Raw genomic sequence first — 17,291 nt, forward strand, 5'->3', positions numbered from 1 at the left:
ACTGGTCAATATATTTCAACCAGTGGTACTGTAAAGACACCATTCAAAAAAACCAGCAAGACATAAAATATTAATGAGCTTAGTGATCTCATATTTTTGTATTTATTATTAAGTGACTCAAAAAGTGTCAGGCTGACAGCAATGGAAACTAGTATGATTTATTTAGTGACATAAAAAAGCAAGAAAACCTTCCTAGCATTTTATTCCCATTTACCTCACTCCTGGCCCAAAGGAATCCATCTCTAAGGTAACAACATGGCTGAACCTCCATAAACATCCAAGTATCTGGAGTCTCTGCCTAGAGGACTAGAAGATTCTCCCTCACCATGTCCCTCTGTGTCTATGCTTAGGAGTAAACAGGGGTAAAGTATGATTCCAGGAAAAATAATAGTTGTCCATGAACAACACAGGGTCAGTTTTTTAAGAGGACAGACTGAAGCCAATAAATGTGACCATCCCATCCTTCAAAGTTCATGTATAAGTATATTTGACACACAAGCCCGTTTGCAGAGTCAAACCCACAGACTGGATAGACTCTACATCCCATCAGTGAGGTTATTGTGATGCAGTCCTCTGCATCATGCACTGCATGCAATGACTGTGTTAGCTGTTATCTCATGTAAAAATGAGAACTTCCTGTTCCACTCCAATTTTCAAGCAGGCCTTCAACTAATGGGCAACCCTGGACAAATAGAAAAATTGGCATCACTCTAAGATCATCTCCTCTCAACAGGCTTCAGATGCTACTGAAGGTAGAGGGTCATTTCATGAGCCTCTGTAAGAAGTACTCATAAAATACTTTTCTCCTTCTCCTTGATCCTGACCCTGACTTGCCATGAAACAGGTGGACAGACCTTCTCTCTGGTCTCTCCCTGTCCCACTTGCAAAACAGTTTACACTCTGGTCACCACAAGATGGTACGCAAGCTTGCCTAAAACGCTTCAGGTTCCTTAGGTGAACACACTGCACCCCAAGCTGGTACACCAGATTATTTTTATATTCTTTCATATCATTTAATGAGATTTTTTTTTTAATCTCAGCAGCTGAATCTTGAATGAAAACAAAGTTTTAGGCTGAAATTCTCTGAATATTGTTACCTACACAGCACTACTAAAAAGACCATTTATACCTTCATTAGAGAATCAGACCCTAAATGCAAACCTTAGAAACAAAGAATCAAGATTTACACTTTTTATGTTCTGAATATAAACAAGGCATTGGAATTTGGAGAAAAGTTTATTCAGCAACAGATTTATTACTACCAAATAAAATGAAAGAATGTGCTTTTGATGTTAAAATGTTAAATCTATAAGGAAGGGTTCTGAAAAATAGAAGTACATCAAACAGGAATAAGAATGGCATAAAAAACGAGCTGAGATAAATTAAAGCTTGCTGGTATTTTTTCCAAATTACAAACTGATTTCACAATTAATTACTGTCTTTCCACTTTCTGTGAAATGGTAAAGAAATTATTCAGACCAAATTTTAAAAGATGCATAACTCACACTGAATCACTGATATTAAAGTTTTACGGTAGTAGACAACCATGGTATATTTCCAGACACACTGAAAATACTTCCTGAGCTTTCTGACATAAGTGTCTGGGCTAACTAACAATAACATTGGCTGCAAACTTTAAAATTAACTGCTGCAGAAAACATAGTTAACACATAATTGCATTACTAAATGTTCCATATGCCAAGAAATGCTCTGGTGCTCTTTAAAGATCATTCCTTACTACCTCCCTCAAACATAAAAAATTAACCTACTAAATGATGTATTGCGTGAAGGGTAAATGAAGGGTAAACTGGAAGGCCTACAGCCCTGAATTTTTTCCTGTTTATTCCCGGGTAGCTTCAGCTTTGTTCCCATTTTTCTACAAGTGGAGGCATTTGCTTCTGCACCATAAGCACTGCTGAGCTTCATTTGAGCACTCTCCTCTACACATACCAACAATCCCATCCTTACCCCTGCTCCAAACCTTCGGAGGAGTCCTCAGTCACCCCTGACCCACCAAATCTGCTGGGTAAGGTGAAGTGACAAGAGTTATGTTCTAGATAGTTGTGGCTCCTGGCCATCCCCAGATATGTGAGTCAGCAGACCAAGCCCAGTAGTACACTGATATAATTATCTAACTGTCCTAAAGCAATTAGGGTAGCAAGAGAAATCTCACTATGGCTTTCAGAAGAGGAATAACAACTTCCAAGTTTTCATAGTTCAAATGCTATATGACTTAAGACACTGTGTCCATTATGTTATTAGTACGTTATGTGCATGTACCTCTTTAAACCACAGAAGTGTTTTATTTGCATTCTAGCAGTGCTCAAACCATGGTTCAGATTATTTGATCCCAGGAACCCACATCCAAAAAAGGCATTTCATTGTATACCTGATTGATCGTACAACAGACTATGGATTCCAGGGAACAAACTTGAAGCTTTTCAACAGCATGCTCTTTGACTGAGATCTCTTCAATGCCTCAATCAAGTTACTGTATTTTCATTGGATGCTGCACAACACCAGGGCTGTGGTAACTGATCAAAGATGGGCTGTGAGCCTATAGGAAGTGTGAAGTAACATATATTTGTTCAAAACCTGAAGAAAGATGTTTAAGCTAGTAAGTTTAGCATGTCCCCATGACAGATTAAGGCTGCGTATCCAGTCAGCAATCAAAGCTCAGGGAATGAGCATTAAGACAGAGCATACTCAGCTGAGCTGTCCACACCTGAGTGTCTCATTCCATCTGAAAGCCTGGGAGAACCCAAGCTACATAGGCTGGCAGGAGAAAAGTGTCTTTCTGAGGTGGCAGGTGGAGTTGAGGCAGGGTATTTCACAGATCTGAACAGACACCAAACACCTGCACTGTAGACAGACAAATCTTAGCACCATCATAGTTATGACAGAGCTCCACACTCAACTGCTAACACCCAAGTGTCCATTTGTTTGGGAACTGAATAGTTCCTTGAGGCTTTGCTGGCTGCACTACCTACAACTCACTGGACTACAATGGCAGAACAGCACAGCAAGATCACGCATTTCTATACTGTATACATCTACATTTAGGTGCCAGAATCTGAAACCAAATTCTACCCTGTGACATCTCTGGAAGGTCTCTGCCTTTCTGGAGTGTCAGTTGGGTGCTGGGTCAGATAGTCCAGTGTTATCTCAGAGAGCACTATGTGCCTACATCTTTGCAAGTGAATTCAGTGTGGTATAGCTGAGACCAAAACTGTATACAGCTTAATGTCATAAAGTTCTGTGATGGGTGGTTTCCTTCACACCTTCCTTTGTCTGCCACTGGAACATACCTTAAGTATAAATGAAATTCTGCTTGAATGTGACCTGAAGAGTATTGAAAATAGCAAAGTATTGTGCATATTAGCTCCTGTGAAAAAGCCCAAACGTGCATCGCGAGTTTTCCCACTATATGCCATTACATTATCGTTCTGTCATGTTTATCCTATATCTAAAGATCTAAAGCTCCTGAAGTCAAAACTTCCCTTTCTGAGCATTCCTATTTCTTTCTTCAAAATGTTTTTTTTAAAAATACGTCTGCTAAAACGAAAGGGGTAGAGTTAGCAAGAATTCACGTAACATCCAAAGTGCTGCTGGGAAAACCCTATGTGCATGCCATATACCTTGACTGACAATAGGTCATTAAAATTTATTCTCATAAGAATATGTGCCCATAACTAATGGATTAACTGTAAAGGTATATATTCTTATAAACGAGGATTAATTAGTTATCCGTTTGGATAGGGTGCACTGCTCATTTTTCAAATTCAGCTAAAGGCGGTTTAACTCTGGTAAGTTTCTGAATACACTGGGAAGATCTTTCCCATAGTTAAAGTACCATTTTAATTTCCTTTCTTTACATAGTCATTTCTGAATATGTTATATTTTAGTTCCCTTCAGCAAGTGCTACCATTTTGGAATGTCAAAGTGCTTATGCTTACCCACTATTGAAAAACCTACTATTAACAAGACAGTCTTTTTTTTGCAACTCTGTTGATGGCTCACTTTGGCAAAATTCCCACTGAAATGAATAGGAAATGTGCTAGAGTAATGACAAGAGTGACCACGGAAGTTCACTTCAGCCCAAATAGCCTGGAAAGTAAAAGCCATGGTCACACCAAGACCTAAAGCACTGATATATCAAGTATATAGGCCACCATTTAGATTAAAAGGGACAGTCTTGATCATCAGCCACATCTACATAAGCATCATTTCATTTGGCCATATTGTTGGCTAGGATAAACTGAAATAATTCTACATAACTATAATAGAATTATTGACTAAGTATAACTAGTCAGTGCATGCTTTATATGATTGAAAAATACTAGTTTAATTAACAAGCCTTTTGTGTCTGAAGAACTCCATGGTTATACACTGACGTGCACCCATGAAGAATCTGACTCAATTCAGTGCAGATACAGTGGATTTCTTGAGATCAGAATTACACTCCATGTCAGCCCCACAAACAAAAGATATCACAGGACATACACCACCCTTACAGCATAAATTTTGAATGAGGCACCTTTTTTTTCTTCTCACTGAAGTTTCAACATTTGTGAGATGTACAAATGAGCCATGATCGGCTGATGAAGTATTGAAACATTTATGACATAATGAATATGTCTGACAAACCTGGTGAAGCTGCTTTGAACAAGGGGGAAAAATGTTGACAAGATTAATATAACTTAAGTTGCTACAATGACAGAAAACAGGAAGCCTGTCTTAACGCACCGTCTGTTGGGCTGAGTCCGCGGGCTGCTGAGATCATGGAGAGGGATGGGCTGCTGTGCAGGGACCTGATGTAGTCCATGTAGGGGTTAATGTATGGGTGAGGGGTGCTGAAGGGAGACTCTGATGTCGCAGCAGGATTTCGGTGCGGGGAAATTCTAAGGAATGGAAGCTCTGAGTATGTCGGGCTACTAGATAAGGCAGAAGGCCTGGAAGAAACAAAAGGAAATAAAAAAAACCAGTCAGGTTATCTATACAATAAAGAAAAATACTGTAAAGGTAACACACTTGTTTCTTGAAGAATAATAACTAGTTGTTGCACGTGTAGGTTGCACATGTACTAAAGTCAACTGCCTGGAAAGAAAAAGGATGGGAAATTAATTCTTCTCTGTACCCATTATTAGCAACATTTCTCTGACCAATTTTAACATGATTTTATATTTGTTTTAATCTTTACACCCCTCAGTACCCTTTCCCCAAGCAGTTAAGGAGAAAATCACTTCAATTAGTACAAAATATGCACACTGTATTACATAGTAATTCTTATTGCAATATGAAATACATACTGAGATTCAGAATCATTTACATCTTCAAAACAATGTGGCTATTGAAAAAGGAGCTTTGAGAGCCACACTGCACCCATACCCTTCATTTGCCGGCTTACTTTCTGAAAGTGCAAGATGGCATGTCTATATAGAAATCATTTCAGGAGTCCCAAACTTTGTGAGCCATTAAAATGGATAGGTCCTTTGGAGCATTTTTTTGTTGCTGTCCCTTCCCATGAAAAATGCACAAAACTTCGTGGCAGAGGAAGAAAGATTGCTGCATATGTATGTTTTTAGTATGGCACCAGAGACCAACGTTTTTTAACAAGACCCCATTAATTAACTACTCATTTTTGTGAAGGGAAAGCTGTGGTGCCCTCTCACGCTATGTGTGATGAACCAAGGCTGAAAGCTGAGTTCACAGCTGACAAAAGATAAATAACCTGCTGTAACCCTCCCCATCATCCCACCCTGTTGATATGACAGCGTCTGGGCTCTGCTTAGAGACTTTTCTCTCACAGCACCCCATCTCCAAAGGCACTGGAAAAAGTTCAAATTTCATCAGAAGGGGTTGGAGTGCCGTACCCTTGCCAACCTGCTCTTTGGTGAAAGACAATGATTAAGCCTGTCATGCATTTGCTGTAGTCCAACTGGCTGACCTGAACTAAATGCCTTTTTGTCCCTGTTTTTCCAATTAATTTAGCATATATATAGCACAGACACAGGCAGCAGCTGTGAGAGCAGTGAGGGCAGCCTGTTCCTTTGATGCTGTTGGCTTACAAAGAGTAATCAAACAAGAAATGTATTTTTTTTCCTTTAACGTACACATATCATGATCAATGGAGGTAGTTGTCATCACCTAAAAGGCCAACAGAACATAATCTTACATCGGAGCCAATTCTGCCCTGCCATCAGCTCAGAAACGCTAGCATATGAGTGGGACAGTGATCAAAGTCATGAATTCCTAACATGACGCCAGCTTCCGTGCCACTAAATCCACGAGGGCTTGTAAAACCCGAGGAATGAAGATTTCTCCTGATGTGTTTTTCTCCCTCTTTTCCCTTGCCTTTCCTATTTGACTTTTTTTGTGTTTCTTGCCCTCCTACAGCTTTCTGCAAGGTAAGCCTGTTTAGCCTTCCTGTATGAAAATACCTCCTAACTCCAAAGTTTGTTAGAGAGCTGCATTTTGCATTAGCAGCAGGTACCAACAGTGCAGTCATTCCTCTGGCACCTGAGCAAGTGACCCACATAAAGCTAAGTAACTCACTAGCATGCCTTCACCATATTTGAAATGCACTGAGAATCTGAAACCGGAAGCCACTTTCCACCACTGTGCAAACCAGACATCTCCTTTCCTCAGAGAACTTTTTGTCTACATAGTTCTAAAGTAACTTTGTTTTACAGTGGAAGTGCATATTTTATCTTGGTACTATGAAACCTCACCAGACATGAAACATTCGTTGTCTCCTGGTTCCCTGTGAGGCCAAGTTTGGTAGGCAGGAGCTTTAAAAATCATGGTGATGTAGGAAGCAAAAGTACCACAGCTGGGTATCACATTACAGAGTGAATTTCCCATCCTGGGAGTGAGGAAAATACAGTAGTACAGGAAATTTAATACAAGAGTAACAAAGAAACTAAGTTTGGATGTTATTTTACAAGGGATTTTTTTAAATGGGATTCCAATTCACAGTTAGAAACATGAAGAGCATGCAGGCAAGCTGGGGCCCTGGCCTTATCTGGTGCATATTGAACAAAAAACTGTTTAAATGCTTAGGCAAGAAGGCTGAAAGTCTGTATTGGCCTCAGTGATTCACTCTCCAGCTGGCCAACAGCCAAATGCTGCCGCAGGAGCAAGATTAGGAGCCAGGCTGTCAGCTTCTCCCTCCAGATCCAACAAGAGCCATTCAAGGACACCAGGACTCAGCCGCTCTTCTCCTCCTCAGCCCTGCCTCTTTCTCTCTCTCTCTCTCCTCTGAGCTCCACGGTTTTCCTAGGATGCTAGGGAAAGGACACTGACCTGGGTATCATCAATCAACAGCTGGCATATAAACAGTATTATCTGAGGCAGAAATAAGGAGTCATCAGATTCCATAAAGAATTCCCAGCTCTGGACTCTAATGTTTCCTAATTTCTCTCCAGCATCTGATTTTAAGATGCTGCTAACTTCTGCGCTCACTTTCAGTCTGGACTTTTCTCAATTCTCTGTGTTCCCAGACCCTCCTTTCCCTACAGACCCATTTTCCCTCCTACCTTTTTCATCCGCTCTTAGTCCTACAATTTGAGTCATCCTGATTTATTCCAATAAACATCACATATCCCTCCTTTCCCTCTGTGCTTAAACTACGGTGAACATCTTTCACAAGTATTAACTCCCTCCTTCAAACTAAAATGTAGCTTTTAGAAAGGGTGCTGCCAAACACCTTTATTGTTGTTTTGCAACCTCATTGTATACCAATAAATAATGACTTTTGCCCTGTAAACAGCAAACAGACGGCCTGGGAGTGGCTCTGCAGATACCCATTCAGTAACAAGCAAATAAAATCTCCAGATGTGGGTGTCAGTCCATCCCCATAAGTTTTATTTCACATGTATAGAATAATAGAATGGTTTGGATTGGAAGGTACCTTTACAGGTCATCTAGTCCAACTCTGATGTCATGAGCAGGGAAAGAAGCTGGGGACCCTCCTTCAAACTCAGGACCCTTTGGCCCAGCATCCTTCAAACTAGCCATGCATCCTGCTGAATGGTGTTCTGCCTTGGGTCTGAGGCTACTTCATGGGATGCAATGAGGCTTCAGCACAAGAAGAGGCAAGGAGATTTTCAGTGATATTGCCTGACAATTTATGGCTCACCTGTAAACTGTGTGAAGGCAGAACTTGCCCTGGATCTTCTCCTGTGCAGGGGTTCTTCTGTTATACAACATATTCAGACCACTTATGGGAGGGAGCGAAGCAGATGCATGCTCTTTTCTGAATCAGAACCTCTGTGTCTACTTCTAGAGATCCTGAAAACTCAACTCAAATTTAATACCAAGCTCATCATACTTTCAATACATACTTGAAGTTGAAGGTCTCCAGGTTTGTGTGTAAAGGAGATCCTATGGCTGTGTTTCACCACTAATTTTTATCCTAGCACATGAGGATGATTTTATTATTTTCTCAGTAACCTTGATTATATCTACAACCCTGACATAAATGAGAAGGAACTGAGTACAGGGCTGGCTGTGACGGCATCTCCTCCTTTCAGTCCAGAAGGCCTTCCTGTTCACTGCTAAGGTACTGAAATATCATGAGTGTCACACAGCTTCCATATCTACACAGGACTTCCCACTTCCCATACACATCCAGCCTGACAGCTTCTTCCTGTCCCAACTCTGATGCCACGGGGAATCTCAAGCACTCAGCCTGTGAATGGCGCACATGTGATGAGGCAGTGAGATCAGTGTAAGGGCAAACAGGTGGTTTTTTTCCTACTAGTTATGACTTTATTTTGATGAATGTTGCAGAGGTGTCTACACAGTCTTGAAAACTTACATAGTCACACCAGTTCAGCAGCTATGAACAGCATCAGTTGTAGGGCAAATCACAGTATTTGTGAAGTCACTTTTTTTTTTAATGATTTTTTTTTCTGATCACTGCTGAACCACAGGTGAGCTACCTGTGGGATTTCAGTTATTACTCATGAAAACCACGTGTCATTTTGTTTTGTCACTTACAGCTTCAATAAATGAACTCTGCACAAGAAGACTGACTAGCAGCAGGTTTGGATTTTAACCACCACAAAAACTGAATCAAATGCAATTCCCTTTTCAGCCCATACAGCCCTTTTTTAACTGGTGAAGGAAGATCATGGGAATCTGAGAGTTGATGAGGCAAGAACGAGCAAGTTATACATATTTCAAAATGATCTGCATGCACAGATCATTACCTAGTATTATCTTGAAAGGATCACACATTCTTTCCAACAGCAGAAAGAACTGGGATACTGGGATACTTCAGGCTATTTTTAAGCATTATCCAGTTTTACAACGAGGAAGATCAGACTGCCCAAATTCAAATCTTATCCCTTTCTTTGGTATTAATGGAACAGCTAACTTGTACAGGTGAAATACTGCTGTCTGGCTACGACTAGAGGTGAAAGTCCCTGGGTAGGTAAGCCAGCACAGAACTTGTTAACTGTGGGTCCTTTCAACCACCCTCTCAGTGCCCTACTGATAGGATCAGAGGACTAGCCTAAAGTCCATGAAGCTATCTTACTTGGATTCATGCATGGAACTGAGTTAGAAATTGAGAAGGGGGGAATGGAAGGAAAAGAGACCCAGTTCAAGGTGCTGGGGAGCAGCAAAGGCCAGCTTCCTCCTAAGAAAGGCAAGCCAGGAGCCACGCACGGGCAATGCATTCCATGCCACCAGATCTGAGCGAGTGACCAGAGCCAGGTGCTGCTTACACAGTCAATCAGCAGTCTGAGACAAGGCAAAGTGACAAACCAAGTCTGGGTTAGGACAGTCAAGTGCAGAAGGAGACAGGGACAAAGACAGGTCAGGAGACAAGTTATGCCATAGTTCTGAGGGCTCTATCCAGAACAGCTCCCTACAGTGCAGATCCTGAGCTCAGCCAGGAGCAGGACCAGATATGGGCACTACTTACAACACCAGCCAGGCAGCTCAGCTAAAAAGGAGGTCCTGGGTGCCTGAGGTGTTGGTAGAGGTCTCAGGTGAGGCCACTCATGACAGTTATAGCCAATTAGTGGCCTCAGGGTACTTACTTGCTTTGGAGTGCTTGAACTGTTTTAATACATGCCAAAATACCAATACCGTGCAAATTGTCCCCATTCCTGTATCTCTCGCAACTGTGAAAACTACAGCAGGCCCCACGGCTGACTACAACCCCCACACTTGCCACAGGCATTTTTCAATAGCAATGTTTTCTGGAAGCAGATGTAAAGCCATTCGGAACAGCCACAAAGGTCTCTGCCACAGGAAAATCTGGATTAATATTTTTGAGGTTGGTTTGGTGTTAGAGATCTGTCATAAATGGTTTCCAAATAACTTTAAGCTGTGCTTGGACAAAAACCTCTTCTAAGCACAATCTATCTTAAAAAAAACTCATGGTGATTTAAGCCGTTTCTGATTTTAAAGGAAACTATAACTCCAAGAATGGAAATCTTAATGCCAAGTTTTGTCCTGATAAAATTTTAAATGGCTCTTTTATGAATCTGTTGAAAAATACATTTATATTGAAAACAGCAAGTGATCCTTAACTATAACATTGTAAATATGACACTGAGCTGAGGTTACAGATGGAACAATAATCTATCTCACAGAACAAAGCTTGTCAACGAAGTGGGATGAAATATTGTAACATAACCTAATTTATTATTGCCTTTTCATCCATCTTGTTATATTATGAATGTGTCAAAGTTCAAACCTCGATATTTAATCATTTAACAGTACGTTATTCGATGCTGGAGCAAGCATTGATGGCATAACTCCCATACCAATGATATCTACACTGTTTCTCTGATACCTGAATTTCTCAATTCAGTCATGCCTGGAGAATTGAAAAATATTAAACTCATTAAACTGCCTATGATACTCCTCTTTTATCTTTTTCTTTTTCTTCTGCAATAATCTTCTGATGTCTGTCCACAAAACATTTAACACTTTTATTTCTAGTAGAACCTGGAAGACAAACAAACAAGACTTTCTTGGTATGTAGTGACTCCTATTCTAAAGCACACGGCTCAATTCCTTTGGTAATATCTCCCATGTTAAATTTCTATTGTTTATTTATTACCATAGTTGCTTGTACAAACTGACCCTTCAGAACCAGCAGCCAAAAACTGGCTAACAAAAGGTCTTTATATTAATAAAGCTGAGCTCTGAGATTTCAATGCAAGGAGATTGAGGCCAGCACTGAGCACTTTTAAAATGCAATCCACAGTCCTTTTCTCTTTTCACTTCTAATTGAATTGGCAAACAATCAAACCCATAAATACATACTATGGGAAATCAATAATATAATTTTTAATACCTAATTTTTTTCAGAAAATCTAGCTTCAAATAGGCACTCCATTCCCCTAGAATCACTCACTGCCTCAAAGCTGCTATATCACATTCTTGGACTTAGGAAAATTAAGCAAGTAATTATGAACATTTTAAAAATTATTTGAATACATGGAAATGTCAGAGCATACCTCATACAAAACAGCTCAAGTGCTGCAAAAGAGTAAGCACTGTTAACTATATTTTCTTAATGGTGGAAATGAAGAAAAAGGAAAACATGAGCATGTTTTTTAAGTCCTAATACAAAAAAACCCTCTTGATTTCCTGTATCATTTTCCATGTGTCAACATCTAGTGAATATTTTCTCACTTTTCCTCCAAACTTCACACTGGAACTGTAGTCAGCGTAGGGAAGTAAGTCACAGAATCTGATTTGGTAGCAGTCTTTCACTTAGTAGATATATGTTCAAATAAATCATGAGTGGGTCCATGCCCATGTAGTTCACATATAAGAGAAGATACATCAGGGTTTAAGGTACACAGGCTCTGGTTTGGTTTCCAACACTTATATGCTGTCCACCTTGCACAAGTTTGTTGTTTTCCACTCTTTCCCCATCTTTAAAACTGTGGTAAAGCACTTGGAAAATGTTCAGTATCTACAGTTGAAAGGTCAGATCAAGAGATCCTATGTTATAAATGTTTTCTCACTGAAGGAAGGACAATGCCTTACAAAATGTGTGCAGTTCTGGTATGTAAATTCCTAAAATATACAAATAACCTCACTTGAGGTTAGAATAAAAAGTTTCTCCCACATAAAGTTAAAAGGCATCATTGCCAAAACAAAAAAAAAGAGGACACAAATGACTGTACAAGAGATGTTCATGGTGAGGGAAATCATGCACGACAATTAGGCAATGACCGACAGCAAAAGAATATTACTCTGGTTCCCCTTTCCTTCTTTGGGAAGTGTTAACATTATGTAGTTACAGTTAAAAATTGACTACATTAATCAAGGCACTAAATCCTTAGTCAGTGACTGTATTCCTATTTTTCTACTGACAGACTGCCTGAACACAGACCCAGGTTTTTTACATACACTGTCTGCTACTTATAAGACTTCATAAATAACCCAACCATCAGCTTGTGGATTTCCTCAAGAATAGTTTATGCCATGAAAAGCAATGAATATTCATTTTGTTATTTAACATGCTGTTTACATAAGGTCAGCTCTAACACTGGTGACTTTCAGCCCACAGTAACACCTGTACTGACTACAGCAAGCAACTGCTGCTTCAGGTGATACAGTCTTGACTTGGAGTCTTGACATGTATTCCTTAAATGTGTATGCTGATACAGTTTTGACTGTTTAATTTTCTTTGTTATGAAAAATGCAAATAAAACTATCTACTGTCCCCCAGTATTTCTGAAGTCAAGTCCAGTCTTCCTGTTCTCTTCCTCACATGCTGGTAATCTCCCCACAACAATCTGCCTCTCTTTTTCCTCTTCCTTCCATCCACCCACCATTGTTGCTGCCTCCTGGCACTGCTCTGAAACACTGTCCACTTGGCCTTTGCACTACAGAGCAGCCCAGCTTTCCTCTCCTTTCTTCCAAATCCTTCTCAGGATGCTGCAAAGAAATCAGTGTCTGGGGGAGGATTATATGGATTTACTTGGCAATTTCTTTGCTTGTACAGAGGACGCAAACATACAGAAAAGTAACCAACTATAACTACTCCCTCCAAACGCCACTTGCCCATTCTAGGCTTCTACCAGAGGCTGTCTGGCAAATTTTGCGGCAGCTGTGTAAGCTCTGAGTATCCAGCTGGTGCCTCTCCCAGGCAGCACATCTCTGCCTCTGACCACTTCATTGCCCAGTTTCAGGGAGCCAGAGCAAAGCTGTGAGACTGTAAATGGGGCAAAGGCACACAATCCTGCTGCGGGACAAGGGATAATCCCCAGGGCAAGAAAAACAGCTGGGGCTGGAAACCCCTAAGGCCATCAGAGCTGACTCACCAGAGTTCATTTGCCAAAGATGTCTGACTGTGTGCTCTTCCTGGCAGAGCTCTTTGTATTTGCACAACGCTCAGCAGAGCTCCAATCCTGCACAGAGCTGTTGGACACTGCAGTAATGTAAACAGTAAATAAAAGTAATGGTAACATGTGATTTCCATCACTTGCTTCTGCTAGAGCCTTACCAAGGTATTGTCTTATTTTGGTCAGCTTGCACTGATTACTTACTACTTATAAGTAAATAATACCTTACACCTTCACAGCACTGCCCAAACTCAGTGCTGGTAAATTTTTCCTCCCCTGCCTTCAGCTGGCTCCAAGTTTACTTGTGGTCATTAATATATGGAGGATAATGTATCAATGTTGCATTTGATGCAGAAATCATCATCATGAATATAAAACAGATGCACAGGACAAGCAAGGCTACAACGGTCCTCCACACACCATTTCCTCTTCAAACTATGCTGTAGCACAAAGTGCAGCAGGAACATCGAAAAGCTCTACATCCTACTCATTATCTGTTTTTAGTAATAACAGTCTGGGCAGCGAAATTACCAACTGCATTCCTATAGCAAACTTCTCTGCTCTGCAATTGTCTTCCGATGCTCTAGAGGTGGGCTCATTTGCTATTTAAATTTTAGCCTCCTCTAGGTTACAGGCAGAGCCTGCCATCCCTTCAAGTATTTAACCACAGAGGCACCATCATATGAGTATGTGGACATATACAAAAATCTGGACCACAGTAATGTACCCCTTCTTGCCTCCCTTGGCCCTCCTCTCCCCCCTCAGAAAAAGTGGGTCAAAGGAGTGTCAGAAGCTTTCTCACACTTAATGCTGTTAAGCCAGCTAATTGAATAAACATTTGTTTTAACAGTTGCTCCTATTTCACTAATGCACTGTGAGAATGAGAAGAATTTTATTCCCCTTCTTCCCCGTCCTCCCCCTTCCTCAGGAGTGCCACTAGCTGTTATCGCAGTGACTAATGTGCTGTATGTTGCCATTATAGTCCTCAACTCTGAAATTACACCCAGGATGAACGATAGGCTCTGCCTGTATGCTGATTGGAGTTGGATGATGATTGATTAGAAGAAAGTCAGACTACGTAGCCATGCAAAGAGAACTGCACTAAGCCACAAGCTTAAACACTAAAGAGCATTTCACCAGTGGCTTCAGAGCTATTAGATGTTTTCATATGAACAACATTTCTCACATCCAGGTTTGCACATTTTATCTTTATTCTTTCAAATACTGAAATTGCTGGGATAAGAGGGTTATATATATATTTATATATATATATTTTTATATATATATATTTATACACATTTCTAAGAGTAGCCTGAACTTTTAGGGGAAATTGAAGAGGCTTTGTGTCAAGTACAGCTAAATCCAGCCTTTCTATATCAAACCCCTGCTAGAAAATTACTGTGCAGATGATAAGGCTGAAAGATATAATAAAAAGTGACTCTACTCAATTTACACTGCAATATTGGTATGACTGAATATTTTTTATTCAGGTGACTGATAAAATCACTAAACTGTATTGCAGATAAATAAAGGAGGCTTCTGTCAAGAATAAACACCATTAATCATGAAGTCTCACCCTCTGAGTGGCTGTGCTATGCAACTGCACAAATGCACCATCACAAGTGGCATGTGACCCACTGCCTCCTTTCTTCCCCCAGCTCTCCAGTGATACTGTCTTCTTAGGAAACTTTTCTGTTGCCTTTACAACATTTGGAAGTCCTCGAATGTTTTTTTCCATTTAAGTTTATATACAACTGTAACTGAAATCTAAATTTTAGTAGCAATGCATTCAGCTGAGAATTTAACCCACGAGACAAAGTGAAGCCCTGCAGACTGTGGCTGCATTGCTGTAGATCCAGCATTATAGTGAAAAGTCTGTATTTAAACTGGTAAGGATGAAGCCTTTATAACTCTAAAGCTGAAACAAGTAGGAAATTTTTCCCCCAAGCCTTCTTCCCATTTTCTTCCAAACCCACATTTTCTTACCGCTTTTATTACTTAGTTTTACTATTTCAGAATATGTGCTGAGTTTCTTTTTGAACATACAAATATAAAATTTCTTAACGTCATAAATCTACCTCAGTAGAATCTATGGGTCTCCTTTCAAAAAAGCAACTTACATGCTAAAAAATGGACATGTGCTGAAAGAAACTTACCCGGCAAAAGCACAGTCATACAAAAACAAAAACAGACAACTTAGGTAACCTTTTTGTAACCTATTTTAGAGCAAGTGATGATTCAATAGTGGCCATGTTATTAAGCTGGAATGAAGCAGTGCCCTACACCCTAATGAGGTTAAAAAATGTAGTTAGGTCTTCATGTTAAAGGCACTTAGCAAGCAGCCTGCTCGGCAAAGACCAACTGTGTGTTGGAGCAGAGGACTAATCACACAGGCAGGAATCAAATCGACTGGAAGAATTAGGAGACTTGCGGCCCCGAGGAATGTAATTCATGCAGAAAAGCAGTTGTCAGAGTGAGGCCAGGGAACTGTGTGGGAAGAAAGCAAAATAAACAGCTCAACAAAGAAAACAAAGACGCTCAAATAGTGGTTTTTCTAATGCTTGAGTACACTGAAACTTCAGTGGGGGCATATGACAAAAAACTCATCAAAGGTGACCTCTATAAAAGCAATATACCGGTAAATAGTGAGCTGGTTCAAAAGCACTCAGAAAATGCCTTTAGGTCTTTAAAAAATACCCTTGAAGTCGTTATGCAGGACAGAGAAAGTACACATTCATACATGTATGCATGATTGGGAGAAAAAGAAATACAACCAAATGGTACAAAACTAAGAGAGTTGAAATGGTTTCAATTTTACAATTTCTCCTCATTTCTCTCTCTACCATTCACAGATGAGAACAGGATGCAGTCTGCATGCAAAGAGTGCCCCTGCCTGTGTGCAGCAATACTCTCCATGGAAAAACAGCATTGCTAATTAGGATCCACTCCCACAGCATGAGGACCAGATTACTGCATCCACCAGGGGGATTATCTGACCAGAAAGAAGAGCTTGAGGCTTGTCCTAAATCTCAAAAAAACTCATGTGCTATTCATGGGAAGTTTTTCTTGTGATGGGTATGACCCATGACAGTAAAATTAAACTTTGAAATTGACTGATGTATGAATTTCACAAATACTTTGTTCTCTTGAAAAACAGTATTTTTAATTAATGTGTTATTAGTCTCATAATGTAATGGGGGTTTTTTTATTTTTAGAAAATGAAGCTTTTACCACTTTTAGTACTTTGGAACCTTTCTCCTCATTCATTCACTTATGATTTTTCTAAACTCCCCCTACCTCAAACTCAAGAATGCTATGCTCACTATTGTTTCAGCAAATTTTAGCTTTTTTTACCTTAACTCCTTCCTCACATTAAGGCAGGTGTTCCTTCTCCTGGAAAAGCACCTGAAAAGCTTCTCACATTACTTCAAGTGAATACTGTCCTCAACATCTGTTCTGTGATGCTGAGAAACACTCTTTTCCCAAATTCAAAACCAAACCAAAACAAACCGTTTCGTTTCCAGTGTCTACTCTAAGTCACGTCCACAATATTACAAAACTGGGATCTGGGGAAGAAAGAAATCGCTTCTTTAATTCTTTTATATGATAAAATAATCACTGTTTAAAACAAAACCAAGTTGGCAATAACAAAAGAGAAATTCAGTGACTGAAAATTTCTCCTATTGCACTTGCTACCCATATTTGGTTGTGGAAGGAACATTTGACTAAAATTCTAACTTTACAGGGCTACAGTCCTGACGGAAACAGTGATGTGAAGGTTCAGTATTAATCATTTCTGTTGAGGTATGGCTGGATTTGCTTCAAATCTCTGTATTATCATCAACAGACAGCCCAAAATTGATATTCACAGGGATTAGTGACTGTTACTGAACAGAATATCAGCAAGAATTTCTCATCTAAAACTACCTGCAGCAGAAAAAAAAATTACACAAATCTACAGAAACT

The 17,291-nt window shown here is 40.0% G+C and overlaps 1 protein-coding gene across 6 annotated transcripts in view; it reads right to left on the reverse strand.

Annotated features, from left to right (window-relative positions):
* Positions 1-17,291, reverse strand: part of GLI3 (GLI family zinc finger 3) — a 207,612-nt gene that overhangs the window by 67,489 nt on the left and 122,832 nt on the right. For all 6 annotated transcript variants that reach the window (XM_039548513.1, XM_039548512.1, XM_039548514.1 and 3 more), the window contains one exon: positions 4,747-4,952. In XM_039548513.1, coding sequence (XP_039404447.1) covers positions 4,747-4,952 — 206 coding nt within the window. The remainder of the gene's footprint in view (positions 1-4,746; positions 4,953-17,291) is intronic.

Source organism: Corvus cornix, chromosome 2 (assembly GCF_000738735.6).
Source record: "Corvus cornix cornix isolate S_Up_H32 chromosome 2, ASM73873v5, whole genome shotgun sequence".
NCBI classification, from domain to species: domain Eukaryota; kingdom Metazoa; phylum Chordata; class Aves; order Passeriformes; family Corvidae; genus Corvus; species Corvus cornix.